The sequence below is a fragment of the Sordaria macrospora genome, chromosome 4, assembly GCF_033870435.1.
Source record: "Sordaria macrospora chromosome 4, complete sequence".
Taxonomy (NCBI): domain Eukaryota; kingdom Fungi; phylum Ascomycota; class Sordariomycetes; order Sordariales; family Sordariaceae; genus Sordaria; species Sordaria macrospora.
Window position 1 is genome coordinate 522,429 of NC_089374.1, and position 25,965 is coordinate 548,393.

Genomic DNA, 25,965 nt, shown 5'->3' on the forward strand with positions numbered 1-25,965 from the left:
GCTTGGAGCAAGAAGCTTGAGGCCACAGCTGAGGATCGCCCCGAGCCGGACCTGGGTCTTGACGGTGGCTCTATTTGCTCAACCAAGGACTCCATGGTTCAGAGACATCATTTACCGACCAAAGTTACTTTATTCTGTGAAGCAAATGCGAAGAATAGGGTAAAAAAAACTGGAGTGTCCTGTCAGTCTTATAGGAGGTGCGACCAGGCAACATTGGGGCGATGAGAGGGAGAACGGAAATCGTTGGATTCCTTTTCGTCGCCTAGCGAACTGCATGACGTGAATTACCTCCCTGACATGGAAGCAAGTGCGCAGGCAAGTACATTTGGCAGCAATCCGGGTGGACTTGCTGGAACATTTCATGAGCGGAAGGTAGGTACGCACGCGGACCATCCCACAAGCAGCTGCCGCGAGATTGCATCAGGTCATGGTGCCTACTTGCATCTTAGCTGCAGACTGGACTGTTTGAGTAGACAGGAGTCAAGGACCCAACCGGCAAGTGATGTTGGTAATGGAAACAAAACATACATAACAAAGGAGGAAGTCACCATTGTTGTCACCTTCCTTTGTTGACATCCCCTGATCTTCTTGTTTGTGAAGCCGCCGGGATCCCCTTTTGCGGAGGCTTGCCGTGAAACAGGATATTGAGCGGACACCCGCTATATTACAGCGCACCATACGTCCTACAGTGAGCCCCAAGACTCCATCGCCCGAGGGGACTTACGCTGGCCAACAGAGAAGGGAACTGTGACGAACCGTTACAAGCACAGGAGTATTATCGCTGGGATAGAACAATAGAGTAACGGAGTAGTAGCCGAAAGGTACTGGTAGATTGTGATAGCTATTGCTTGCTGAAGAACCCGGATATTAGAAGGCCTGGAGAGGCCTTCTTTATATACTGGTCCTTCAATGAGCGCCGTTGAGCCGGGTGAAGCTATCCCCGGCCACTCGGCCACCTGCGCCGTAGGTTACGGCGCCCGGCGCCCGGCGCGGCTCTGATTGGTCTAATCTATCTGCTTACATAAGTGATTCCTTATTGGATCGTAACAGGAACCCAAACTGCCCACTGGTACATCTACGACTCAATTGAATGTCCATGCTGTTTCATCCAGGATAATTTCCCATGTCCTTCTTGAAAAGAATGGTGTAAAAGTTCCCGCCTTCCAGTTGACTGACCACACATTGCTACCGGTAAGTGCGATGCTGTCTCTTATGTCACTGTCGTGGAGACGAACCGGGAAAGAAAGGTGGGGCCAAGGGTTAGGAGAGACGGGCGGAGTCAAGCCGTGCTCAGTGATGGCAGGTTTCTTCTGGGCGGCATCGGCGGCGTTGACGACGGCCGGGGCAGCTGTCGAGAGGTTTTCTTCGAGAGCCAAAGGGTCATTCGCTGGGCGTGATCACCGGAGATAGAGGTAGCTTGCTCTAGAGCCTGGTCCCACTCGAGAGTAGAAGAGGTGGCAACATGAGATTCGAGAAAAATAAAAGCTTCGGAGGGAGACAAAGTAGGAGACTCATGATCCAAGTGGGTGCCATAATTGAAATCGTCAGGGATGTTGTCTTCCTCAATGGGTGTATCGTGGCCGAAATCAAGCCAGCAGTCATCCGCATGGATCTTGTCGTGGATGGAAGATGGGAGACTCGGGTCGGGAATGGAGCTCGACGGCACAGTTTTGTTGTTCTTCAAGTGGCGGGATGACGCGTCGATGCTACTAAAGGTAGCCTTAATGTAGTCGATGCAAATCGGCGTCAGACGATCCTCACTGTCTCGGAGTACAGGAAGGCAGAGCTGCTCACAGTACTTGGCCGACCCGAGCCTGACCCGCAGAGAAAGGGATTGGTGGAACGGGTCATCGGATGATCTCCCGATCTCATGGGTGGAAGATGACATATCGACAACTGTTCCGGACTTCTTGGGGTGTCGGGAATGTTGACGACTCCCTGTGTGCAAGGCAGTAGCGATGCTCTGAAAGATGTTGTTTTTTCTTGGTGATTTAGGAATATGAAAGGCGACGGGCTATGCTGGGGTTTATGTTACCCTCACAAAGCAATATTCGCGATCCAGTGTTAGCAAAAGGACACGACGTGAACGATCCAGGCAACCTAACTGCCGGAGGATCAATGACTGAAAAGCGACCTGGAACTTCCTACAGAATATTCTTGGGTAATAACAGATATGCAACAAAAGCAGAGTTCCTACCTTGTGGGACCTAGCAAGTTCCTGGTCTGGGCATCTGCGGCTTATGGTTTACTTGGGAAATCAAAGGTTCCCATCGACGGCTCTGCCAGGTCGGTCTATCCACACAACGATGGAGAGGATGATTCTCGGTCCTCTTGGTCTCTACATTTCGTTCAACCGCAGGCTTTCTTTCCGTAACCATAAGCCCTAGGTAACCATGAACCCAATACGGACAGTCCAACACACTGCCCTTGTCCCAGGAAAGGCCGCCGCGAGAAGGTCATAAGAATGAGAAATACAGGGTAAAGAGTCTGCGTCTTGAGACTTTCTACAGGTTAGGTTAAAGGGATTTACCGACACGGTTAGTTGTCCAATTTACCTGTATTCACCGTAACGTGCTCGCTTTCTTCTTGCGACCGTTCGGGACCAAGCCACTCCAGAAGCACGGGACACTGGGGATCAAGAACAAGAAGAAAGGTGTACTATGGAAACGGAACCCGGGCAGGTGAAAAGGACATGGCGAAGAATTTGGATTTGGTTAAGAAAGAGCGCTCCGATGAGTGGGGTTTATTTCAATGGGAAGGTACCTGCATGCCAAATACACAAGTCCCTCTAATGGAGGCAAGGGCATCTGTCACCCGCTCGGAGACCAAGCAAGATAGATACAAGGAGCCCAATCTTATACTTTCTCTTCCTCTCCTCTTCTTCTTCTTCACCTCTTCATTGTCGCACATAACCGTATCCTTTTCGGACGTTTCTTTTTAGCTTTTTTGAACAGAAGTATCACGTTTGCAATCACGACTACAGTATCAGCAGCATATCAAGATCCACAACACCACGAATACACGGTAAACAGACAAAACATTGCGTGATCAGGGACCTGACGAGAGTCCAGACAACAATCCTGGAGGAGTAAACAAGGTAAGAGGGTCCTACATTTGTTGTAGATGCATTCGGATGGACTCAGGCTAATACATGCTGCTCTCTTTTCACACAGCAAACGACTGGAGGCCCTGACGCCAGAGATCAACACCCTTGTAGGGCTCCAAGTCCTGAGTTGCCTGAAGCATTCAGAGTCCCGATAGTCGAGCCAAGCTTTACCAGCATGGTGGCGCATCACCAACCAGTCTCCAACCCCAACGGATCTGCCACCCCCTTCCACAATAACATCAACGTTCCCGCCATTTCCTCTCCTCCTCAACAATCTGGCGACCTCCACGCGTACGTTGACCCGGCCTTGCCTAGTATTGACAATTACCATCAAATCGTCTCTCTTAATAATCGATCTCTCGCTGGAAGCAGCACCAGCAACCCCAACTCCACTCCCGCTATCTTGCGGTCCGCTTCCCGAAAACCGGTGGGGTCCCCCATCATTCCCACGGAACCTTGCGGTATGCCTCTACCGAATCAAGCAGGCGTTTGCAAATCCCTTGTCTGGCAACCACACAGCAAATGGTGTTTTGATCATATCAAGGATCCACATTTCCCACGCCGGAAGAAAGAGCAAATCATCAACAAGGTCAGAGAACGTCACGCGTTAGGATCTGGACCTGCACCCGTTGTTATCAGGAGGAGGTTGACATAAGCAACACGAATTGTTTAAAATGCCGCACGTTGGAGAGAGAGGGGTATCGTAAGAGAAGAGCCAAGTCCAGGAAAGATGGTGGTGAGGGCAGCCAGGACCGTCCGGATGGGAATATCTATGGTCCCATCATTTCCAAAAAGATTTGCTTGGGACCGGGAGGCAAGGGCGGCTGCAACGCCCTCGTCTGGCAACCGGGCGTGAAACGTTTTTCAACATTACCAGTGCAACCCCATAGGCAAGAACACAATTCTTGTTGTTAAGTAGCGCCATTCTCGGGGAATTTGGTGCTGCACTTCTTGTATCACAGGGGACTCTGATCGCGGGCGCAAGCGCTGCTCAAAATGCCATTGCAAGCATAAGGAATGGAATGGGTCGTATAAGACAAAAAAAGACTCGGCTGGCAATGGTAGTGGTGATGGAACGCAAAACTCCGAAAATTCCGAATACGATGAGGACGGTGAGAACGATGAGATTGATGAGATCGATGAGATCAACGGGGAGGATGAGAACGACGAGGATAATAAGAACAACAGGAATGGGAGGAATGAGGAGAACGGGGAGGATGCTGCAAAGTATCCTCAGCAGGGATCAGACCCCGAGATGCCTATGTCTTTCGACTTCGAGTGATACATCTGGTATCCGTGGGGTATAATTTTTGTTGTTGTTATTTTTAACGTTTACTTCCGCCTCCCATGGGGCATGAGACGTGCCACATCGGTGAATCTAGCATACAAAAATAGTCCGTGGGGTATAAGTGCGAATGTCCAAGTGCAAATTAGGAACTTATTGACGGAATTCAACAGTTGTATCAACGTTCATAGATGTGTACACAGGGTATAGTGACGCTTTGATTATAGAAACAGATAATTTAGAAGTAGATGGCGGAATGCCGCCTAGATCAACCGGTGATCACATGCTAATACGGTGAGAGCCCGGAGACATGGCAAGAAACTAGGTGGACGTTCTGGGGTTGCCTCGGTGTATTGGTCACGCTGTGTAACCTTAATTGATCGATCGATTGCCTCCATCACTGACCTTGGGGAGTAATAGTGCGTGTCTACCTAGATACAGTGTACAGTATGACTCTCACACTGTACCGATGGTGATGACGAAAAGAGCAGGCGGGGGTGTCTGGACTTTGAAGACGGGAGTTGCTGGTTTGGCTTCAATGTTGGCTTGGCTCACTATAATGCGTGTGCTTGTCGCTTGCGGTGAGGGATGTTGATGAACTGGCGCCGGAGGAGCGCCCCTTTCCCTGCACCGACATTGAAGTTCTTTGGACGTTGTTTCCGCTCTGATTTGGCCCCCACCTACCTAAGTCTCGTTTTCAAGGTATTTAGCTTGAGGAGTGGCAGTCCTTGGGATTTTCCTCTTTTTCCTCCAAGCCAAATCAACACTACCTATCAAATTCCCCTCCATTGGTTTCAAGAGCTTGTTACCCTGGTGTAATGAAGGCTGGGAAGGAAGAGCGACATGGGGGCTGGCTTGACATTTAAGTACATCGTAGATCACACGCGAGTTATCAACAACAATGAGGGAAAGAGTGCATGGGGTTCACGTTCCATATTGAACTGCCGATGTTGCGACAAGAGTTTATACAGGAACTAGGAAGTCTGGCACTGGCAGGAGAGTACCGTACCGCGCATATCGGATGCTTTTGCCTGCAGCTGCGATGAGTTGATCCGAGACGCCTCCGCCCCAATTTGCGCTCAACTTGTTTTTCCCCTTGGCAACTCTCTCAATCATGGATGATACTACCAAAAATGCCTTTTACGGTATGAGTAATCTACATTTGCAAACTTTAAGTTGATGTCACTGTCGATGGTGCTGACACTGGAAGCAGCCGATATTGGTCCGCCTTACTTTGTTCCGAGAAAGGCAACCACCACAACGTCACCTTGGACAATTAATCTGTGAGCATCTGACATTAAACGCTCGAGAACCCCACGAATTCTACCCATACTCACATCCTCAATCTCCATCAAACAAGTTGACATCTTCCACTCGCTGATGGGAAATCCTTTTCCTTCCCCACTGATTTGGGATCTCCTTTGACCAGTCGGTAACAGAAACTCCATGGACACTTCTTACGATCTCGGCGATGACACTAAAGTCACGTTTATGGGGTTTCAAATGTCAGAGTTGGATAACAAGCGAATCGCGTTAGGAACTCCAAAGTTTGATTGGCAGTAACGTCCAAAGCAGAACGCGCGTCATTGGGTGGGCCATGTCATGTCACGTCTGGGACTGAAACAGCAACTCGAGAAGAAGGCCTTTGAAGTAAGGAAGGTACGAGCAAGTAGAGGCATTGATGATGATACTTGCCTCGTAACTACGGTATTGACCCCGGATTGTTCTGCACTATCTGCTACTATGAAGATTTGACTGTTCGGTGAGTCCAGTCATCCCTCGATCCAGTGCAATTCCTCCACCATTTATAACCGTTCAGTATTAATTGGCCTCTTCCCTTTTGCGACATACAGTCTCCTCCGGGTATCTTCGAGACGTAGACCTTCGCTTTCTCATCTTCCCTCGCGCAACCGTTGCTCCGGACGATGTCTGCTATTTTGCTTGATGTTTGGAGAAGTATTGTCGCGCGGAAAGACAACTTAAGGGGCTCTCTGGCCGGCATCTCCGTCGGTCTGCTGAGAAGAGAGATTCGCCTACATGACAGAATCGTCCATACCCCCGCCTTGATCGCCATTGTTCTGATCAGAATCATGGACCGATGCGGCGATTTAACCATCATCAACTCCGGCCTCCAACTCCTCGGCTATCTGGTCATGCATCAATCCCAGGGTTCCCACCCACTGTGGATAGACGTCTTGCTCGTGCCTCTGGGTTTCGGCAACCCAAGCAACAACCGCTGCCCACTTGGTGTTCCACTTCCTTGCGGCCCTGGCTCTCGCCTTAGTGTCCCTACCGCGCTGGATGCAGGCGGGACACAAGGTGTTTTGGGTAGCCACACCTGCACAGAAGCGACCAGTGCACAAATAAATGCCCTGAGCATGCATTGATCGAATCCAGCCTTGCTTCGCCAAGCCCAGTGCGTTGCCGCGGTGCGCGAAGCACTTGCCGGCTCCGGGTTGCTAGACCAGAGCCGCGCAGCCTTCGTGACGGCAGATGTTCGCCGCGATGTGAGATACGACGATCGGGGGCCCCGGGACGATGGGGGCAGCCGGAGGGACATCAGCGGCATTGGAAGCAATTGACGACTCCGAAAATGTCTGGGCACCCAGCATATGGAGAGTCGGGGGAGAGGCCGCATCGATGATTGCCAAAGCCTCGGCAGTTAAAGGCGGACCAACTGTAACGGAGTTCTGAGCGTGCTCAGGCACAACTGAATGGCCCCCAACATCAGACAAGGGCGGATTGTTGATTACGGCGGCCGGCTCGGACTCAGAGATGGAAACAGAGTCTGATGTGCTAAGTTGCTGTTGCGATGAAGGTTCCATCGGAGAGGCAGGGGTCGACTGATGTGCTCCAAGTGACTGGTTGGCGCTGATGATGACTTGGTTGGCTGAGTGGTTGTCGCTGGTTGAGTGGTTGTCGCTCGCTGAGTGGTTGTCGTTCATGTTGGCTGGGTGGTTGTCATCGTCTGACTGATCGTTGTTAACTAACTGATCGTTGTTGACTGAGTGCAACACACTGGGATCTTGCGCCGGGGACGAGGCATAGGATATGTCTTGCTCGTCGATGATAGGAGCGGCTGGCATGGGTTCAACCAGGGGCATGGAAAGACCCGGAGCAGAAACAACTTCCTCCATGACCCCCATGGCGGCTTGGTGATCACGCTCGTAAGCGTCGAAGTCGAAGAACTGGGTCATCTCCTCGTTCGTGATGGTGGGAACCGGAGGAGTGGCATGACCAGGCGCAACAATTGAGAGGTCCATGTGCATAAGGAGAGAAGTATGCTCCTGGGCTCTGGAAGGCAGGAGCTCATCGCGGAGGCGATGTCGGAAAAGAGCCTGGCGTCTGGCCGCGATGATCCTGGCCATATCAAGAGGAAGATTGGGGCGCTCAACACGGTAGTGGGCTGCGCGAAGGCCCGAAGCCAGGGGACGCTGGCGAGTGCCGGCAGCTGTCTGGAAGGGTGCCATTGGTGGTATTTTCAGCAAGAATGACAAAATACCTTTGGTTCTAGCATGGAGGAGAAAAGCCGAGTTCCTCGAGTTGTGCAAAAGGGCGGTGCATTTATAGGGTGCATTGATGGGTGAGATATTTTGGCTTGGGGAGAGTGTACTGGCACGTCTCCCATTCACTGACAGTGTCCAGCCACTGGTCCGTTTTGGAGCAACCTGGAAGTTGCGCCACATTATACTTGAGCCCTCAATACACAGAGACTCAGAGGTACGTACATATTGTTCATTAATCATCTTTTTATCCCATCTATACCATCCCGGCCAGCTCAGGTTTATGTTCCAAGCATGGACCATCTCACTCGACCGATGAGTAGGTCCGGAGCTGCGAGTCTCAACGATAAATGCAACAGCTAACAATGGGCGATGTTGGATCTAGTAGGATATGAGATGTCCAGTCAGTCAGGGTTGGAGTATATAAGGGGATGCATTATGTCAAGCGGGTAGTAGAGCTTCTGCTTAGGCTCCTAGCTGGGGTTGACGTTTGAGAAAGAGATTCCGAGGTAGGGAAATCACGATTTAGGGATTCAGAATGTTCAGTCGGTCAAGATGTATGAGGTATCGTTAAGAAAGACTGCGAGTTGCTACAACACAGGTATGTCCTTCAAATAGAAGCGTCCGCGTCTACGTCCAACGTTCCAACCCACTGAGGATGAGCCACCATCTTGTCGTTGTCAATCCCGTTGACCCAGGTCAACACGGAGGCAGAGTAAATTTTCCAGTCCTCCTCGGCATTCTTAGGAAGATGAACACACCTGGGGCAAAGGGTGTTGGGACGGGTGACAGCCGCGTCGTAGCGACTGATGCACAAGTACAACCCCTTCCTGTGAAGTTCCGTCGCAATCCACTCCCGTTTTGCGCGGCTGAACTTCTTGCCCTTGTTCTTGGCACTGGAAAGGTCCATGTGCTCGAAGCACCTGCCAGCCTCGGGCTGCTAGGCCAAGGTGTGGCAGCCTTCAAGCTCACAGACGTCGTCGCGGGTCCAACAGACCGGCGATCCCCGAACAAGATGATTCGAGTAATTGTAGGAATTGACGGTGTCCGAATCAGGAGTGACGATTGAGTCGAGATCAGAGTTGAGAGAGGCCTCTTGAGGATAGGCAGATGAGTCCTCGTACATGGACAAAAGAGGTGAGACCTTCGGGGGGTTGGCGGGGTCAAGCATGGCGAGAGCTTCCCCGGTTAACTTGGGGAGAGGGGGATTGACCGCTTCGAGGGTTGCCTTGGGACTGACGGGATTGGCAGACTCAAAAAGGGAAGCTGTGTCCGAAATACCCTCGTAAAAGAGAACCGGAGCCTCCAGCTCAGAAGGTGTCGAATAGAACGGATTGAACTGAGCGCTGATAGGAATAACCGACTGAGTGGAATCCGGATGAACTGGCCAGGAAATATCAGGAAAGGCCGCCTCAACGTGGTTGAAAGGAATGGGATGATGAAGGACCGGAGGATTGCTGATGCGAGAGTGGGCCAAAGAGGCGCCCAAACGGACAGGGTGATGCCCATCGTTCTTGGCCAGATGCTGGTCGCGACGTTGGGTGACCAGGTCGAAGGTGCGATCGTTCTCGTTGTACATGACAGGAAAAAGGATCTGACCGAACTGGATGTTCAGATCAAGGCTTGGGAGGGTGTTCATTAGGGGATTGACGTTCTCCTGGACTCTGGCAGCCAGCAACTCGTTGGGAAGCTGGTGGTTCATGATGGCTTGTTTCTTTGCAGCGCCGGACTTGATAATGTCTAAGCGGGCAGGGCGCGCAATCCGGTGATGGGATGGGCGGGAGTGGATGCCGTGGTCTGTGGTGTCCGTGCGAAAGCCAGCGGCCCTCTGGTACGGTGACATGGCTGAGGTAGGTGGATGCTGGTATGTTCTTGGTTTAAGTGGGTTGGAAGAGAGACTGCTCCAGTTGCTGTTGTGAGGTGACGGCCGTGGTGCTGTCGCAAAATTCGGAGATGCACTTGTGACTTTGCATAAGGGAAGAAATAGTCAAGTGGCTCGAGGTTGGTGGAGAATCCCAGACTTGTGAATTCACATCCACAGGTGCATCTACTCATCCAGCTAGGAGGTGGAAAGTGAGAAGAATGAGGTCAAGATAGAATGCGAGACGTCTAGTTGATTCAGGATTTAGTCTATAAGAGGAAGGATGATGTCGGCCTGGTTGTTTGAAATGGACGGAGGTGATGTTAGAGTAGTATTGGTAGGACCGATACGGAAGTTACGGGATAGGTAATATGTTATCGTCTAGTGTCTCAAGCTTTATATCGTTGCGAGAAAATGCTAATGGCTATGATATAGGCATAACGTTTCTACGAGCTTATGCCTCCGTCCTCAATCCGGTTACTCTCCTTTGCTACGTCTCCATATTCCAGGATTTGATTCCACCTCGTGTTTCCCGAAGACAGACCCTCTTCCTTTTCTTACTTGTTGAAACGCTTTGTCCTAGGTCTCTTGAGGAGGATGGCCGAACTAGTGAAGTACGGGTGACCACCACCGCTATCGCCATGGCTGCCGCCGGTAACCTTTTTGCTGGCTTAGGTTTCAATGTTGTTGTTGTTGTTGTTGTTATTATTTTTAACGTCTACTTCCGCCTCCCGTAGGGCATAAGACGTGCCGCACCGGTGAGTCTAGCATAAAAAATTAAGAGCAGTGCCCTAACTGTCCACCAAAACCATTAATCCGAGGGCAAACCGAGGCCTATTGCCAATGTAAATCATGTGTTGTCCATAGCGTAAACGCGGCCCAACACTTATAATCGAATCGCCCAGTAAGTGTGCTGCCAGTATATGGCGGGATCTGTAGAACAAAGGAAAAGATAAAAGAAAGGACAAAATCACTCCTCTCCGCTCTCGCTACCGCTCTCCTCCTCCCGCAAGGCCTCCTCCCGTCTCCTTTTACGGTGAACTAGCCTGTCCAAGTCCACCGTAACCCTCTCAATGTCGTGGCCATGACCAACCTCCACCCCTCTACCCCGTAGAAATCCCGTAAGATTGTCAGCGGCGCCACCGCTGTCAGTGTGCTGTTCCCAGAGTGTCTGGCGCCAGGCCTTCCTCGTGCAAGTCCATGAAAAGAAGTGCGAGGTCTGAATCCTAGCGATGAAGCGCTGCCAGTATATTCCAATAGCAAGGGAGAGATTCTCCCGCGTAGCCCCTCCGCCCGTGACGGGGGAAACCGCATATGCCTTCCTGCAGTGGAAAGGGTGGAAGGGGGTCTTCCAGGTGCCACAATAGCATGTTAGCAGGGCGTCCTCGTGCTCGAAGCGCTCGTGGTAGTCCTTGAAATCACCGTGGCCAGACCTCGCCGCGAGGAGGTAGTGTAAAGACCATCTATCCGACTCTTTTAATTCGTCGTTAAGCTTGATAGAAGCCCCCAGTCGGTAGTCTGCGTAAGACTCTGGCTTGTTCGTGGCCCACCATGCCTTGAAATCCGTACGCGCCTCCCTCTTAGCAAGCCGTTTTGAGTGCGCAAGGGTAGCCAAGCCTTCATTGACTACCTCTCCTCCTTTGGCGCCCGCCTTAGCGAGCTCGTCAGAAATCTCGTTGCCCGTGATGCCCTTGGGGCCAGGAACCCAACGGACGTCCACGACATTATATGAAGGCGGTGGAGCGGAGTACGAAGAACCTGTTCGAAAACCGGTATGGCCATGAATGTTCTTAGATGGAGTGTTACTCTCACAATGAGCTCGAACATCCTTATCAGGTGGCACTTCTCGCGTGTTCAGGGACATAGTGTTACTCTAGATAACAATCTTCGACCTCATCATCAAAGAAGTCCCATTCATTGCTTTATCCATTCGGTGATGTAGTTGCCACCCATACCCCTAAGGCCCAGAGTGACTTTGAGAGTATAACTCGCTTCTGTTGAAACAAATTGTCCACCGTGAGGCCGTTGACGAAGAGAAAGCCTGATGCAATTCCCTTGCTACATTTAAGGATGGGCTATGGCGTACATAAAGCAGGAATTAACGTTGAAGAAGAACACAAGTTGTACAGGTAATAACCCGATGTTATATGACTGTAGAGAACGGATGAGTCTATGCAGTTTGCTTCATGCCCTGTACCATTCATGCTGCTCACACCTCAAACATTGACTTTTTGAGTTTGGTCCGTGAAAATCAAGCCAACCGTCAGAGGCCAGTGACTCCCCATAAAGCTCGGTAACTTCACATCAAGTGTCCCGGAGTTAGGTAGAGGTACAGTGTGCAAATTAAGACACTCCCAAAGTCGCAGCTGAAGCCGTAGGCTCGCAAAAATTAAAATATTTAAGATGGGGATCGCGCTGCGTACAATCCTTGGACTCAAGGAACCGTCTCTCAACTAGTGTTTTAACCAGTTTCTTGCCTTTGCTTCTACATGGTTTTGTTACAACAGCAGTGGTTGGCCTCTGGTGGGCTCAGTAAAAGCAAGAACCGGCACAAGAGACAGCATCCTGCTGGTCGTGACACACGTAGGACGGAAAGTGTTGCCAACCGAAGCAGCCCATTTGAAAGCTTCTTCACACGATCCTGTCATACCATACATACAAATGGAATTAACAGTGTTATAACGGACAAAATCCCAGCGTTGAACAACCGGACAATTAGACACAACTTCCAGATGGCGAGAAACCTTCAGCATCTTACGGCACATCGTCGAGATGGATTCCGTTTGTGCTCTGCTTCACCTGGAGCTCCGGAGCTGTTCCATTCAGACACCAGACTCACACAAGCTTCGTGGACTCCTATCCTGTCATCTTGGAATGCTTCGGTGGAGGCGCTGTTGATCGGATATGGCAATCAGTCGCTGGCCTAGTTGTGAGATATAAACCCTGAGAATATTCGTTCTTTCTAGTCCTAAAGACACCAAGTGGTAGCTGAAACCAAGTCTGCGTCGTTATACTAAGAGATCGCATCCGATTCGCCGCTGGCTTAAAAAGATACCATGTCGAACCTTGACGGTTTTGGGGGTTTCTTTTCGTCTTCGAACGAGAATCAGCATGATGACGACCAGTCAAGGCAGAGCGTGGTAAGTGCATGAAGTGCCCCGTGCAGTGGTGTGGGCATATCTTCCAAGGAAAGCTGATGCTGACGAACCTTGATCTTAGACTGGCATCTACCGTGCCTGGGAAAGTGACGACGTGGATATGTCGGAGTTCTTCGACTTTGACGCCTACGAACGCGATATGAACGAAGTGGAAACCATGACAGCAGCTATAGAGTCAAGAGTCAAACGAACCACACCGGAAAGAAGATTGCATACATCTGGAGATGCTTCAGGTTCGCCGTCATATGGATTCACAATCTTTCCACAGACCCCGTTTACTTCTTCCGCTCCTTCCCCCATGCTGTCTCTCTCTCTTTCCGGCAGCGACATGGATGTGGATTTGGAACTAACCGCTCATTCCCCCGTTAATGAGGCCAATACCCGGAGTGCTTCTACCTTTCCCGCGGTCGGTGCCGAAGGAAATATCCCATCGGGCAAGGAAGGTGATGGTGCCAATGGCAGCAGAGTAACCGGTTCAAAGCGAAAGAGCAAGAGCACGCACTATGAGGACCAAACTGGAGAGGACCTCTTCGTTAATATGTACAACTACTTGCCGTTCTTCTCCGACCCACGGGAGATCCAAACCCCCCCTGAGCTGCACGTGGCCCAAGCTCAAGTGGAAGCCACAACCCCTGAAGCTGATGCCCACTATCCTTCCATGAACACAAACACGAAAACAGAAAGCAGCATCGCGGAGTTGGCTCCGTCGCAAGTTCAAGCGGAAGAGGATTTATCTACAAGTCCTCCAAGTACCCCCTTGAACTGGAAGGAGGGACACTACGAGCCGCCAATGACACGTATGAGGGCCAGAGGACGATCTCAAACTACCTCCGCCGCTTCGAAACCGGAGCCGAAGGCAAAAAGCAACAAAGCCAAAGTCCGAGCTAAGCAGAAGGAGCAGTTACCTCAATATGAGGTCCACCGTATCCTGGCATCTGTCATCATCGAGGGACTGCTCTACTACCGGGCGGCTTGGAAGGGATGGGGAGCTCCGGATCCCAACTTCTACGCGGCACGGAACTTCAAGACCTCACCCGACCGCCTGATGGCATTCCACGACAGGTATCCCAAGCTGCCGGGTCCGTCAAAGCGACTGGATGTTTGGAAAGAAGCGTTCGACAACGGTGAGGTAGCGGAGGCTCACGATGATGATGATTTTCCAGTTGAGAAGTAAGGGTCAAGGTGAAAGAGAGTTTTGAAGGAACAAGGGATTGGAAAGCAGAGGTATTAACCTCTGACGCTTGCAAAAGCCAAGGATTGGGAATCAGGAGGCAGGGGGTAGAGGATGGCAGGGAGTTTCGCAAGAGACTTCGTGCTTCATGGTACCGGTAAAGCAGGAAGCAAGGGGTGTGGCTAATACAGCATAGGTACAGGTAACTTCAACGACGATTGGAAAGAAATCGAGCCTGACGATGAGAGCAGAAGTTTCACTGACCACGCAAACTCCAGTCTCTACGTGAACCAAACTCAAACGAGCAGCTTGTGAGTAACCCGTCTCCCGGTTTCCCGCTCCGGCGAGGATTTAAAGTCATCACTCTCCCCTCCTCCCTCCAACCCAGAAACTTAACCCACAAGGGCGTCAAACTTCTATGGAGGAAAACAATTGACAGTGAAGGGTCAAGCTTCCCGCAAGCCTTTGCGCAATAGAAGAAAAAGCATTTTCCAAGCTGTTTCTACCAAGACCAAGACCAGCAACGACCACAATGCCACCCAAACCAACAAGCAAGAAAGGGACTGCCAACACAAAGAAAGGAACGGCAACCAAGATACAGGTAAAGCCTCAATACTTTTCCACTCCACAGTTATGAGCAGCAGCTGACACTACCTCTGCCCACATAGGCCAAGGAAAAAATCACCAAAGCCAAACCCAAGCCAAAACCCAAGAAAGCACCCGCACCCGCACCCGCCCCACAACATGAACCAAAACCCCTTTCCCCAAAGCCCTTCCAACCCCACAACATGCACCCCAACCAAACCACTCCCGACGGCGACTCACTCTGGGAACTAGAAGAAGTGGTCGCCTCACAGCTCATGTACGGCAACAAGCTCTACTACCAAGTTTCCTGGAAAGGCTGGACAAAAGACGAGTACTGGTACCCGGCCAACGACCTCAAGCGGGCGCCGCACTTGCTTGTCCAGTTTCACTGGGAGAACCCGGAAGAGGTTGGGCCGTCACAGAGGGTGGACTTTTGGATGGATGCGTATGAAGATAACACCGAGGAGGGGCTGGAGGAGACGGGTGCGGATGATTGCCCTATGAGGAAGAGGGAGAAGGAGATGTGGTTGAAGAATTGGGCGAGGGAGTATGCTACTGATTCAGAGGGAGAGGAGGAGGAAGACGGGGAAGGGAACGATGAGAATGAGGAAGATGAGAATGAGGACGAGGGGGAGTAGGTACGGAGAAAGGAGGGTGGTAGAGAGATGGGAGCATTGGAAGGGGTGGGAGGAGAAGGCCTTTGTCTTTTATTAGACCAGATTCGGCAAACAAAGAGGATGACGCCCGTTCTTCGTGACTGTTCCATGAATCCCATTTTGATAAATCCGAGTTCACCCAGTCCACAACGTCAAAGCAGTCCTTTGTTTTCAGCCATCGTAGTCCGCAGTACAAGCAATGCGATGGGTAATTCTATGGCCACACATGGCTCCATAGATGGCAGCTGTTATAAGATACGGTCGTTTTAGCTGGTAAAATCCCGTTTTCTCGTGTTATCTGACATCCCTGCTCCATCTGACAAGTGCGCTAAGACCGCTGTAAGTTCGCTAGTTGGGACCACCAATGTCGTGATACTTCCGTGGTGTTGTAAATCCCCAACCTTGATATCATCAATCTCACATACACAAAGAGTTTACTTTGTTGATGGCTGAAATCTCGTTTCGTTTATTTACTTGGTGATATTTACGCTGGCGTTTTACTCCTCATCGTCGCGCTGACCACGATAGGGTTATCTCTCCCGCCTTCTCTTGCCCTCCGTCCTGAAAATGGGTATGCACGAAAATCGCTAAGTTCTAGTGATATCTATATAGCGATCTTCATACATGTGGATCTTCCTGAGTGCCTTCAACCATTTTATTTCCTTCTTCTGGCGCCGATCCTCGTTCGGTAGCTCTGATCCTTGCTTGGTTGCTGTGATCGCTTCTGTGATGACTGGGGATTGCCTCATCTCGCTTACTAGCGTCGTCGGCAGTTTGATGGTTGGCTCGCTAGCCTGAAGGCGTCGAGAGGGGCTTGGGTGAGCAATGCTGGTAGCTGAGAGTCTGGCCAAAGTGAGGTTGAGCCTCACGGCCTGCGGCCGCCGGGCATTCATGAGGCTGATGTCAGGCATTGAGACTCTGCTAAGCCTCGGCAACCCTAACCCAGAACTATGAGCAAATGTTCGTGTGACAAAGAGTGAGAAAAAAGGCGCGGCGCAATTGTGGAGAATGGCGAGTTATGTGCGTGAGGAATCGAGGTGGGAAAAAGGAAAGAGCCAATTTACCCCGCCGCCATAATTTTCCTATAGGGAAGGGATAAGATGCAATCGCATTCTAGCATGGGGATGGGGCTGGTACAAATGGATCGCATATACTACGCTTTGGTTGAGAACTTGAGCTGTCGGTGCTGAGTGAGCTTGGATCGAGAGGCAGCGCGCGCATTTACCCCACCTAATAGTTGGTAGTTCCTTGCACGGCTTCGGTTTGAGAGGAAGATATCATGGCCGAGTTGTCATTCCACGTCCAGACTGTGCCTGTTGGGAAAACTGCTGTTAGCACTGGAAGATATCACAATCCATAGCCCAATCTCAACTATCAAAGTCACACTCGTGAACATCCTGATCAATAAGTCTGTGCTGTTTTTATAACCGATTCTACTGCTGCTCCAGTTATGATGTAAAGCTGGGGCAGACCGCCATGTAAGGCAGATGATGAGTATAGTGTGTTGCGTTATCTACCTGCAGTCGTTTTTCCCATGAACTCCCAGGGAGCCTTCCGTAATCATTTGTCTATTAAACGGTAGATGAACCGTGGGCCAAGTTCTGATGTGCTCCAGGGAAGTTTGAATAATCCCTGACCACCAGACGTATGCTGACATCGCCGGTAGTAGGTACCGTAGTCTCCGCTTCCTAGCCCTCGTGAATCCCTCGTATGGCCCAACTGATGGCCTGATAACAACTGCTTTCCTTTTGAACGGTTGGTTCCCAAATAACTTGAACGTTAACCGTATTTAGTGTGACAAGGGCAGAGTTCTGGGCTTGGAACAAAGAGTTCATTCAGCTGATGAACTACTTTGGTCTCGAAGGCCTTGTTGATCCTTTCAACCTCCATGAGAAGGTCGGGCCTTAAGGCCTTCTTATACCAAAGAAGGTTGGTACGTACCGAGTCCTGTGTGCCAGGCATCGGCGCGAGTCCATCTAGTTTATCTGCCTACAAGTAGATCTTCTGAATGCCAGCCGTCGTCCAGTTGCCCGTCGGTAATTCCAGTCGGTGATTTAATTGATGAAAGTCGCCGGCGAATGTCTGTGTGGCATTCTGTCGGTAATTCCGGTCGGCAGTTTGACTGATGAATGTCATCTGCGAATGTCCGTGTGACATTTAGATACCCCATGGCCATCGGTCAGACATAGAAAGCGTCTCATCCCCATATCTGGGGGCACTCTGGCGTGGACTTCTTCCGTTCTTTCCCTTCCCACTTCGCTCTCAAAGGTTTCAAACTGGCTCCTTATCTGCTCCGTTGAGACTCCGAAGGCAGTCCGTAGAGTGTCTTTCTCCAACAAAGATACCAAGTCATCCTTTGTGCTGTACGACAACTTGCCCGAGTCGTCAACCAGTAAAGCCTGCCACAGAAACTACTCGCTAGCCGGAGGCTTTCGCGGACCGTTCGTTTTCCGCAAAGGATTTGCAGGTCTCTTGATTGGGTCCTCGCTTGCCTCCTTGGCCACGCGGGCCTTCTTGTTGACTCTTCTTGCATCGTTACCAGTAGCCGAAGCGCCCCTCTTGAGCGGAGAGGACGTAATGAAACCCGCCAAACCTTCTGGTTAAGTTTGCACTTCGGCTTGACGACGTCTGCGTTGGCCTCATGGTTCAGCTGCGCCGCAGCCCATCCTGCGTTCCTCCTCGCGGCCAGCATTGCGCGCCTTTCCCTCTGCTTGCCGCGGCAAAGCTTATCGAGCACGTTGGGGACGACCCCAGAACAATGATAACAGCCCGAACAGGAGTAGAAGCCCAGCTTCAAACGACACAAGACCTTTTCCTCTGTATCCTCACTCACCCCGCTGTTGCCCGGTGGGTGATGGATAGTTCGCTTCGTTGTGCTGACGTAGGGTGGGTTGTGGATAGTTCGCTTCGTTGCCCCAAGGCCCGCTGGGTGGCAGATAGTTCGTTTCGTTGTGTCACCGGGCGATTGGTGGTGGCTAGTTCGCTGCGTCGTGCCAACGTGGACTGGGTGATAGATAGTTCGCTTCGCTGTGTCGACGCTGGCTGGGAGATAAATTGTTCGCTTCGTTGGGCCAGCGTGGGGCTGGTGGTAACCGTCGTTGATGGTGTTGTGAGCACCGATGACATGAGAGTTGCTCGGCTCATCTGCTCCATAGCGGTGGGAGTTGGTGCCCTCGTGGAAACCATATTGGGTGCCATTGACGGCCAGAGTATCTCCATCCCTGTGGCCCTGATTTCCTTTGTCAACTTGTTGATCAAGGCAGCTCCAATCAACCCCGTCAACGATTCTGGAGCTCGGTAAGCCGTCAGAATCTGTGTGAAAGGCGGCCGAAGCGTTGGAAACCGCGGCAAACGCCTCCTCGAAGAAGCTTATCGCGAGCCTGGCAGTAACTTGCCCGTTGCAAGCCGGAAGGCGTGATAACCCTCAAGGTAGCTCAATTATGTGCTTCAACTTGGCAACCCTCGGTCTCGTAGCCTGCTATCACCTTGGCGTTAGCTTGGAATCGCATTCTCTTGGTGGGCTTCTTACCTACCTGTGCAATACTTGGCTGGGCAGTTGAAGTCCGCAAACAAACAAAAAGGAAGAAAGAAACAATTAATAAAAGGGCCTTAACCGGGCTTTTGCGCCACGACGTCCTCGGTGGCCGGTAGGTACCTTATGCGCTGCCCGCTGGCCAAGTTGTTTCGATTTTCGTTGTTGACCTTCCCAGCAAGCGAAGACCCAAAACTGCACGTACTGTTCTTTTGGCAATTATATAGTGGAAAAGGCCCCGTGACAGGCTTTCGGGGGGCGTGAGGCCCGGCGTGGCGGTTAGGCGCCGCTCATCAAATTGCGTACCGCTAGACTTTCTGAATTCGGCAAGCAGGAATCGTGAGAGAGCTAATGGGCGTACTTCACCTTGCGCAATTCTGACGACGCTTACCTACGCCTGAGTGTGCCTTCCACGTTCGATCAACTCCAGAGACAAGGGCGAAGATCGTGAACGAACGTTCCAAAGTCAGGTGGTGAGCAAAGCAGACGGAGCGACGAGGCGAGAGGACATTGATTTTGTGCGTGGGGATTCGAGGGGGTAAAAAGAAAAGAAGCAATCGACTCCTACCAAGACTTTCGTAGAGGGAAACAACAAGATAAAGTCGCACTCCAGCCTGGGGTTGGCAGTGGTACAAACGCATCGCAACGCGCTCCTTCCGTTTTCACTTCGCAGTTGATGATATCGCATTCCAGTTTCCAGTCACTAAAACTCGTCAATTCGTTGGACGGAAAATCCAATGCGAAGCCAAATGTGGTCAATAGGATGTCGCAGGTGTTGCGCTCCAAAGGGAATCCCTGCCGGTACTCGTTTGCTGTAAGATCCGTAAGGGAGTTTACCATCTATACTTCTATAACGCTGGGATGATCACTGGCGAATCATCGCTTCCTGAAACAAGCTTCAGAATACGGTAATAGTGAGACGGCAGCGCTCATGTGCCCATCATCTCACTTCCCTGTAGTCAACCAACTGGTTGTATCCAAAAGTCTTCCTCTTCCTTCCACGCCGCTGCCCTCGCTATCCAACTCCGGCCGGGCCTGTTGAGGACTGTTGACTGCATTTGCCGACTGGTACCGCAGAATTCTGCGGCGTTGGGTTTCAGGGTTTGTTCTTACAAAACATACCAACAACCCTACAGGTAGTCTTGAGGTACCCGATCGAGGGTTAATCGCGGAGATTCGACCCAACCGTCAAACCCAACGCTGCGGGATCTTGTGGTAGGTATACTAAACCCCCTACCATAACTGGAGCAGCAGTCACAGCAGCACCATCTTGATATCCTCCATATCCCCTGTATCCTCCTCCGTATCCCTCTCCTCCCATCGACATCCCACCTCCCGACATCCCAGTTCCTGACATCCCACCTCCCGAAATCCCGGGCCCCAGCCCCGGCCCTGGCTTCGGTCCCGGTCCAGGCTCTGGCTTCGGCCTCGGCCCTGACCCTGACCCTGACCCTGACCCTGACCCTGACCCTGACCCTGACCCTGGCCCTGGCCCTGGGTTTGGCCCTGGCACCGACTTCTTCCTCGGCTTGGCGGGGGTCTTCTTTGGCTTGGTGGGAGTGTTCTTCGCCCTTGAAACTCTCGCCCTTTTGATCTTTCTACCTCCAGCAGACCCCTCCCCATTCTCGTCGACACCAGCCGTAGAAGAGGCGGCGGCGGCACCACGAGCGCGACGCTTTCTATGGTTGGCGTTGGCGTTGGCAGCGTTGGCAGGGGCAGGAATGACATCCTCGGGTTTGGGGATCTCGGATTTCGGATCAAGGTTAGGAGGATAAGAAGGGGCGATGTTGCCGTTGCCAGCGGGAATTCCAGAGTTAGTGAGGTTGATGAGACTGTAGGGGTTTATGTCTTGAGGAGGAAGGGCGAAGGGCGGATAATAGCTAGTCACCAGAAGCGAAGAGGTACCGCCGTTCATGTTCATGTTGCCATAGCCATGGCCATGGCCAGCATCGGGAATCATGGCGTTGCCGTTGGCGTTGAAGAAGATCTTATACTGCGAGTTGTATTCCTGAGAGTACACAGGTGCAGAAACATCCAGGACTTTTAGGGGAACTTTCTGGCCGGGGACAAACCGCCCACGTCTACTGACAGGCCATCTGTCGATGATGTGGTGAGGGCGAGGGACATCAAACGCGAAACCAGGAGGGTTGGCGAGGACAGGTGCCGGTGCCGATGCCGGTGCCGGTGCCGGCGCCGTACGACGCTGGCGCTTGGTAGACTGAGGAGGGACATTGGAAACCCCGTGGACTGCTGCCTCGCTCCGGCTGGTAGACGCGGTGGTGCTGGTGCTGGTCTCTCCGCCACCAGTGGTGTTCTTACCGTCCTTCTTCTCCTCGATTTGTGCAGAGTTACAGGGCAAGGAAAGTGGAAAGCCCCCCTGTGTGGCGGTGCCTAACATGGCGTTTTTGCCACCATGCATAAAACTGTCCTCGAACTCAGTTGCCTGCTCCTTGTCCGAATTTACCCCATTGTTGCCAAATTTGGACGTGATGGGATTGGGGTCCTTCGGAACATTGGAGGCCATCCCCAGGTTACGCTGCCGTTCATGCGCAGAAACATGCTGAGACTCCAGACTGTGGGGGACGTAGCTAAGAGAGAAGTTACTATCCCCCCCAAAGTTCTTATTGCGCACGGGCAACTTCACGTTAAAATCGTTAGGGCAATGCATGGTACCAGTACGGCCCAACTTGTTGGGCTTGGCCTGGACCAGAGTCCAGCCGGGATTTCCATGTTCCGGGTTGGGATTGTGGCTCTTATCGGGGGAAGAATAGAGGACGGAGTGGAACGAATCGAAGTTCCAGGGACGATTCTCATCGTTGACCAACTGACCTGCTCCAGGCTGCTGCATGTTATATGTACCCTCTGTCTGTGACGCAAAGAAGTAAATGCCAGTTTGAGCAGGCGCATGCTTTCCATGGGATTTATTGGTCTGGTCGTCATGGGCTTCATCCATGATGGTGTCGTTGGGCGGAATGTCCTTTGTAGCAACGACTTTGGATGTCGAAAGATCAAAGGCGCTGACAACAATTTGATGAGTGCTGCTAGACCTCGCCATGCCGCTGGCATAATCATCGTGGTGCACATGAAGGCGTTTCGGGATTCCATTGACCGGAGCACGAGCCTCGAGGACATTCGCATGATGGAATCCACTTAAAGTGCCATTTTCCTGCCTCAAGGGACTGACGACTTTATCCTCTCCGAGACCATTCTTAGCGTCGACATGTTCAATATTGGGGGAGATTCTAAGGTGCGAGACTTCGTGGGAAGAGAGGCCGTCGGCCTGTGTCCCATATCCCGATGCAGTTCTCGCAGGGGCAGATGTGCCAATGAAGGCCGTGGCGTCGAGCGAGATGCCCTGGGTAACAATGCCTTGTGTGACGTTGTCTTGACGAGATGTTACCCGGGAAGAGTCGTTAAGCGGCGCGGTCGAATGTGTAGAGGTACCAATTACCTCTACAGATGGCTCTTCGCGGCTAGGTTGAATCGGCTCCGAGGTGACGGCATTATCGGCTTTATCATCAGCGTCTGTGTAATAAAAATCCAAAAAGCCACTGTCGGCTTCTTGGGCACACCGGCGTAGAGACCATCCAGAGTGGCCAGAAACAGGTGGCTCTGGAGCGACGGCCGAGTCGACACCAAATGTCTCTTCGTACCAGTTCATGTTTGTGGTCCGTAGGGGTAGGCTGACGAACGATGCACAAACTAGTAGCTTGCCTATTGGATAATTTTGTCTGCCTTCCTGCGTGTCAACTTGGGTTTTCCTGGTTTTCGGATGGCTTTGCTGCAGCTTCTTACCTGAAAAAAAGGGAATCACAAGCCTAAACTGGGCCAACAGTTAGGAAGATGTGTAAGATTGTTCCCTCTGGGTGTGTGCATCCACGTGATGCTGACGGGAGCGTTATTGCTGTCGCTAGTTAATGATTCTGGTTATCCCGCTTTAGGTTCCGAGGAAAGGACTTCCTCAGGAAAAGTTTGTAGGGCAAAATTGGTCTCGTGTGGTCTCGACTAGTAAACGGCTGCTCAACTTGATGCTGCGTGTAACCGGTAAAATGTTGGTGGTCCTCGGGTTCGTTGACCGTGTGAAGTCGGGAAGGCAAAGGATCAACTGAAAGCTCGACCAAGCTCAAGGCGGCGGGAGTAATGGACTGTCAGTGCGAACGACTATCCGGATACTGGGCCGCCCCGACGAAGGTTGGTAGTAACGATTGATGCAGCTTGGTTGTTGAGCAAGAGGTGTGACGTGGCAGGAAGTCGAGGCAGGAGACGAGGAGTTGCTGAATGGAAAAGATGAAAAAGATGTTTGCGGGTAGAGCGATGGGGAAGAGGCGAAGAAGGAAACCGTGCCGAATAACCTCAAACGTTGGTAAACGGTCTTGGGGTCCGGCTATGTACGGTTGGAAGTCTGGCAGTTGGGTTTGTCTGCAAATGCGTGATTGTCGTCTGTCGATAGAAAGGATGAGTTGTCCTTTATAACTGCGTGCCAGGCCTCTCGATTATCAATTTTCCGGGTTTCCTTTTTATGTGCGAAAGCCCTAGGAAGCAATGGAACCATATGCTATGCAATGCAAGCACGGTCGTTTTTGCTTTCGAATTCCCAAGTTTCCAACACTGCAGTGACATGCATAGCAGCTCCGTTGGTAAGCCATGTCCGTGACCTCAGCACACTCGTGAGCATGCCCAATGTCAGTCGATGCATGATTGTTCTCTAGAGCTCTGTTTGCTGGAATCCTATGGATGAAGCCGATGTCGAGATCCTCAATCGGATGGTCATGTAATCTGTCGATGTCACCGGGAGGTGTGTCCCTTCAATTCAGGCCGGTGTTACGATCTAACCAAAGTTATGTAAGCTAGCTAGATAGATAGACCAATCAGGTTGGACCCAAAGGCCCGAAGGCTTCGGGTCCCCGGGTCCGGTACACCGGGTCCAGGGAAGAGCAGTATAAAAGAAGGCCTCTCGGCCTTCTTTCATACTGCTCTTCAGCAAGCAATAGCTATCACAATCTACCAGTACCTTTCGGCTACTATTCTGTTACTCTATTGTTCTATCCCAGCGATAATACTCCTGTGCTTGTAACGGTTCGTCACAGCCGGATCCCTCAATTGGACCTGCTGCAGCCTTCCAAGCCTCGTCGAAGCAACTCTGGTTCCATTCATGAAGCAGAGCTTTACTAGGGATACCCAGCTGGCCGTTCGACGTCGCCATGTTGGCGTTCCTGTGCCTGTCATCAGGGATCGATGATGCGTGGCTAGAGCCAGCAGCAGGGGTGACAGTGTAATCAGTGTTGTAGACTTCGCCACAAGCAAAAAGAGCCATAGCGTTTTCGTTGAGCATGATGATGCAGCGGTTGGTGTTAACGCCTGTAGGCTGATGAGGCGGGCTCGCTTGGAGAGCAGCAGAACGACCTTCAGGGCGCCCCATGGCATGCCTTTGCAAAGGAGAAATGGGAATGTTACGGCCATAGTCGTGGCGGTGATAGAAACGACGCCTGCGCTGTGCGAGTTGCCGAGAGAGTTCGAAGCATTCTCTGTGTGACTACGTAATCTGCCATCACCTTCCAATTAGCATGGATTGACACACGCGCACTTCTCGATTGTACGCGCTACTTGAGACCTACCTGGTTGGACAGAGAATGAATGCCTGTGGCGATGAACATGTTTCTAGGGTAAATGTGTTCCCGGACTTCAGTGCGATAGCAACTGGGCCTTGTTGAACCAACTTCTTGTTGAGCTGCGCTGATGAGCGACAGTTGGGGTGAGGGCCAGTGCGTCGGTAACCCGCCCCGGATATCTCGCTTCCCCCCGCCTGATAAGCCGAAGCAGAACAGGGATGCTCCTCTCTGAGTAGGTACAAGCCTGAATTGCCTTGTTGCTTTACGATGTTTGTGAGAGGACGATTGAATCTGAGCATGCGCATCATGGCTTTCTCGGTTTGGCGGCCAAGTCGGTGGAAGATGATGCAAAGTGGGAAAGAGAAGAAGGTGAAACCGAGCGCGGGCGAATTTCCCGGGGTGAGCCCCTAACCCTACTGAACGGTGGTAAGTTTCAGCGCTCCGCTTTACGGCCAGTACGATACGATGAAACGCAGGCTCACCTCCCCCAACGCCATCCCAATGCCAGGGAATTGTGAGCTGGTGAAGAATAGTAAAAATGCAGTATGAGATGGCGGCAATCTGTATGACTCGGTCAAGGTAACTGGACTTGTTTGCTCAGCCGCTATTGTGGTAACCAGGCGCCGATATGGAGGGCCCGACAAGTAACTCCGTCCCGTCTTCCGGCGTTGTCCCGGTGTCCGATCGGAATCCTGAGACCCAGATCGGAAGACCCACTCCGAATGGCCCCGTGGCAAATCATAAGGGACGTCACTGATGAGACCCTTGATGGCCTGTTTCAATCTGCAAACCGCCCCCAGTGTGTTGACATTGTACTTGTACATACCTTACGGATGACGAGCGCATCCCGCCATATACTAGCGGCTCGCTCACTGGGCGATTCGATTATAAGTGTTGGGCCGCGTTTACGCTACGGGCAACACATGATTTACACTGGCAATAGGCCTCGGTTTGCCCTCAGATTAAAGGGTTTGGTGGACAGTTAGGGCATTGCTCCTGTTTTTGTATGCTAGATTCACCGATGTGGCACGTCTCATGCCCTACGGGAGGCGGAAGTAGACGTTAAAAATAACAACAACAACAACAACAACAACAACAACAACAACAACAACAACAACAACAACAACAACAACAAAAAAAGGATGACGAGCGCAACTAAACGGGAAGGCACGACACAACTCCGTTCGTTCTCGCCTGGCTGAAAACGAATCGCTGTGGCTGCCGACTATGCTATGCAGACTCACTGGTATTGAGCCCTACCCCTAGTGCTTGTTTGGTTGGTTGTGAGAAGGAGCAGCAGCGCTCGCTGTGGCAGTCGTCGCTGACCAAGACGCAGACCAGACGGGGTCGGTCCCGACACCCTTCCCAATCCCGCCTCTGCATGCAATTTTGCCCAAGAGAGACGGTCCGATGATTATCCCTTTTCGCCCCTTCCCTTCTGCTTCAAAGGCAATGTAGAAAGGCGGAATGGCAGCATGCACCGGCCCCCAGCTGAGACG

The 25,965-nt window shown here is 51.7% G+C and overlaps 7 protein-coding genes across 7 annotated transcripts; 3 read left to right on the forward strand and 4 right to left on the reverse strand.

The window, feature by feature from the left end:
- Positions 1-1,279: 1,279 nt before the first annotated feature.
- Positions 1,280-1,888, reverse strand: SMAC4_00059 (uncharacterized protein; the record flags this gene model as incomplete). Its single annotated transcript, XM_003351470.1, has 1 exon — positions 1,280-1,888. One exon carries the CDS (start codon positions 1,886-1,888, stop codon positions 1,280-1,282), a length of 609 nt encoding a protein of 202 aa, XP_003351518.1.
- Positions 1,889-3,281: 1,393 nt separating this feature from the next.
- Positions 3,282-4,419, forward strand: SMAC4_00058 (uncharacterized protein; the record flags this gene model as incomplete). Its single annotated transcript, XM_003351469.2, has 2 exons — positions 3,282-3,567; positions 4,069-4,419. The coding sequence occupies 2 exons, from the start codon at positions 3,282-3,284 to the stop codon at positions 4,386-4,388; spliced, it is 606 nt and encodes a 201-aa protein (XP_003351517.1). The 3' UTR covers positions 4,389-4,419.
- Positions 4,420-8,504: 4,085 nt separating this feature from the next.
- Positions 8,505-9,737, reverse strand: SMAC4_00057 (uncharacterized protein; the record flags this gene model as incomplete). The annotated part of the gene is made up of 3 exons (XM_003351468.2): positions 9,176-9,737; positions 8,892-9,086; positions 8,505-8,834 (listed from the first exon to the last, which is right to left on the reverse strand). The coding sequence occupies exons 1-3, from the start codon at positions 9,401-9,403 to the stop codon at positions 8,505-8,507; spliced, it is 753 nt and encodes a 250-aa protein (XP_003351516.2). The 5' UTR covers positions 9,404-9,737.
- Positions 9,738-10,703: 966 nt separating this feature from the next.
- Positions 10,704-11,619, reverse strand: SMAC4_00056 (uncharacterized protein; the record flags this gene model as incomplete). The annotated part of the gene is made up of 1 exon (XM_003351467.2): positions 10,704-11,619. One exon carries the CDS (start codon positions 11,617-11,619, stop codon positions 10,726-10,728), a length of 894 nt encoding a protein of 297 aa, XP_003351515.1. The 3' UTR covers positions 10,704-10,725.
- Positions 11,620-12,811: 1,192 nt separating this feature from the next.
- SMAC4_00055 (uncharacterized protein) lies at positions 12,812-14,087 on the forward strand (the record flags this gene model as incomplete). Its single annotated transcript, XM_003351466.1, has 2 exons — positions 12,812-12,895; positions 12,975-14,087. The coding sequence occupies 2 exons, from the start codon at positions 12,812-12,814 to the stop codon at positions 14,085-14,087; spliced, it is 1,197 nt and encodes a 398-aa protein (XP_003351514.1).
- A 529-nt stretch (positions 14,088-14,616) lies between these two features.
- SMAC4_00054 (uncharacterized protein) lies at positions 14,617-15,307 on the forward strand (the record flags this gene model as incomplete). Its single annotated transcript, XM_003351465.1, has 2 exons — positions 14,617-14,685; positions 14,753-15,307. 2 exons carry the CDS (start codon positions 14,617-14,619, stop codon positions 15,305-15,307), a joined length of 624 nt encoding a protein of 207 aa, XP_003351513.1.
- A 4,712-nt stretch (positions 15,308-20,019) lies between these two features.
- SMAC4_00053 (uncharacterized protein) lies at positions 20,020-22,518 on the reverse strand (the record flags this gene model as incomplete). Its single annotated transcript, XM_003351464.1, has 1 exon — positions 20,020-22,518. The coding sequence occupies one exon, from the start codon at positions 22,516-22,518 to the stop codon at positions 20,020-20,022; it is 2,499 nt and encodes an 832-aa protein (XP_003351512.1).
- Between the last annotated feature and the right edge of the window lie 3,447 nt (positions 22,519-25,965).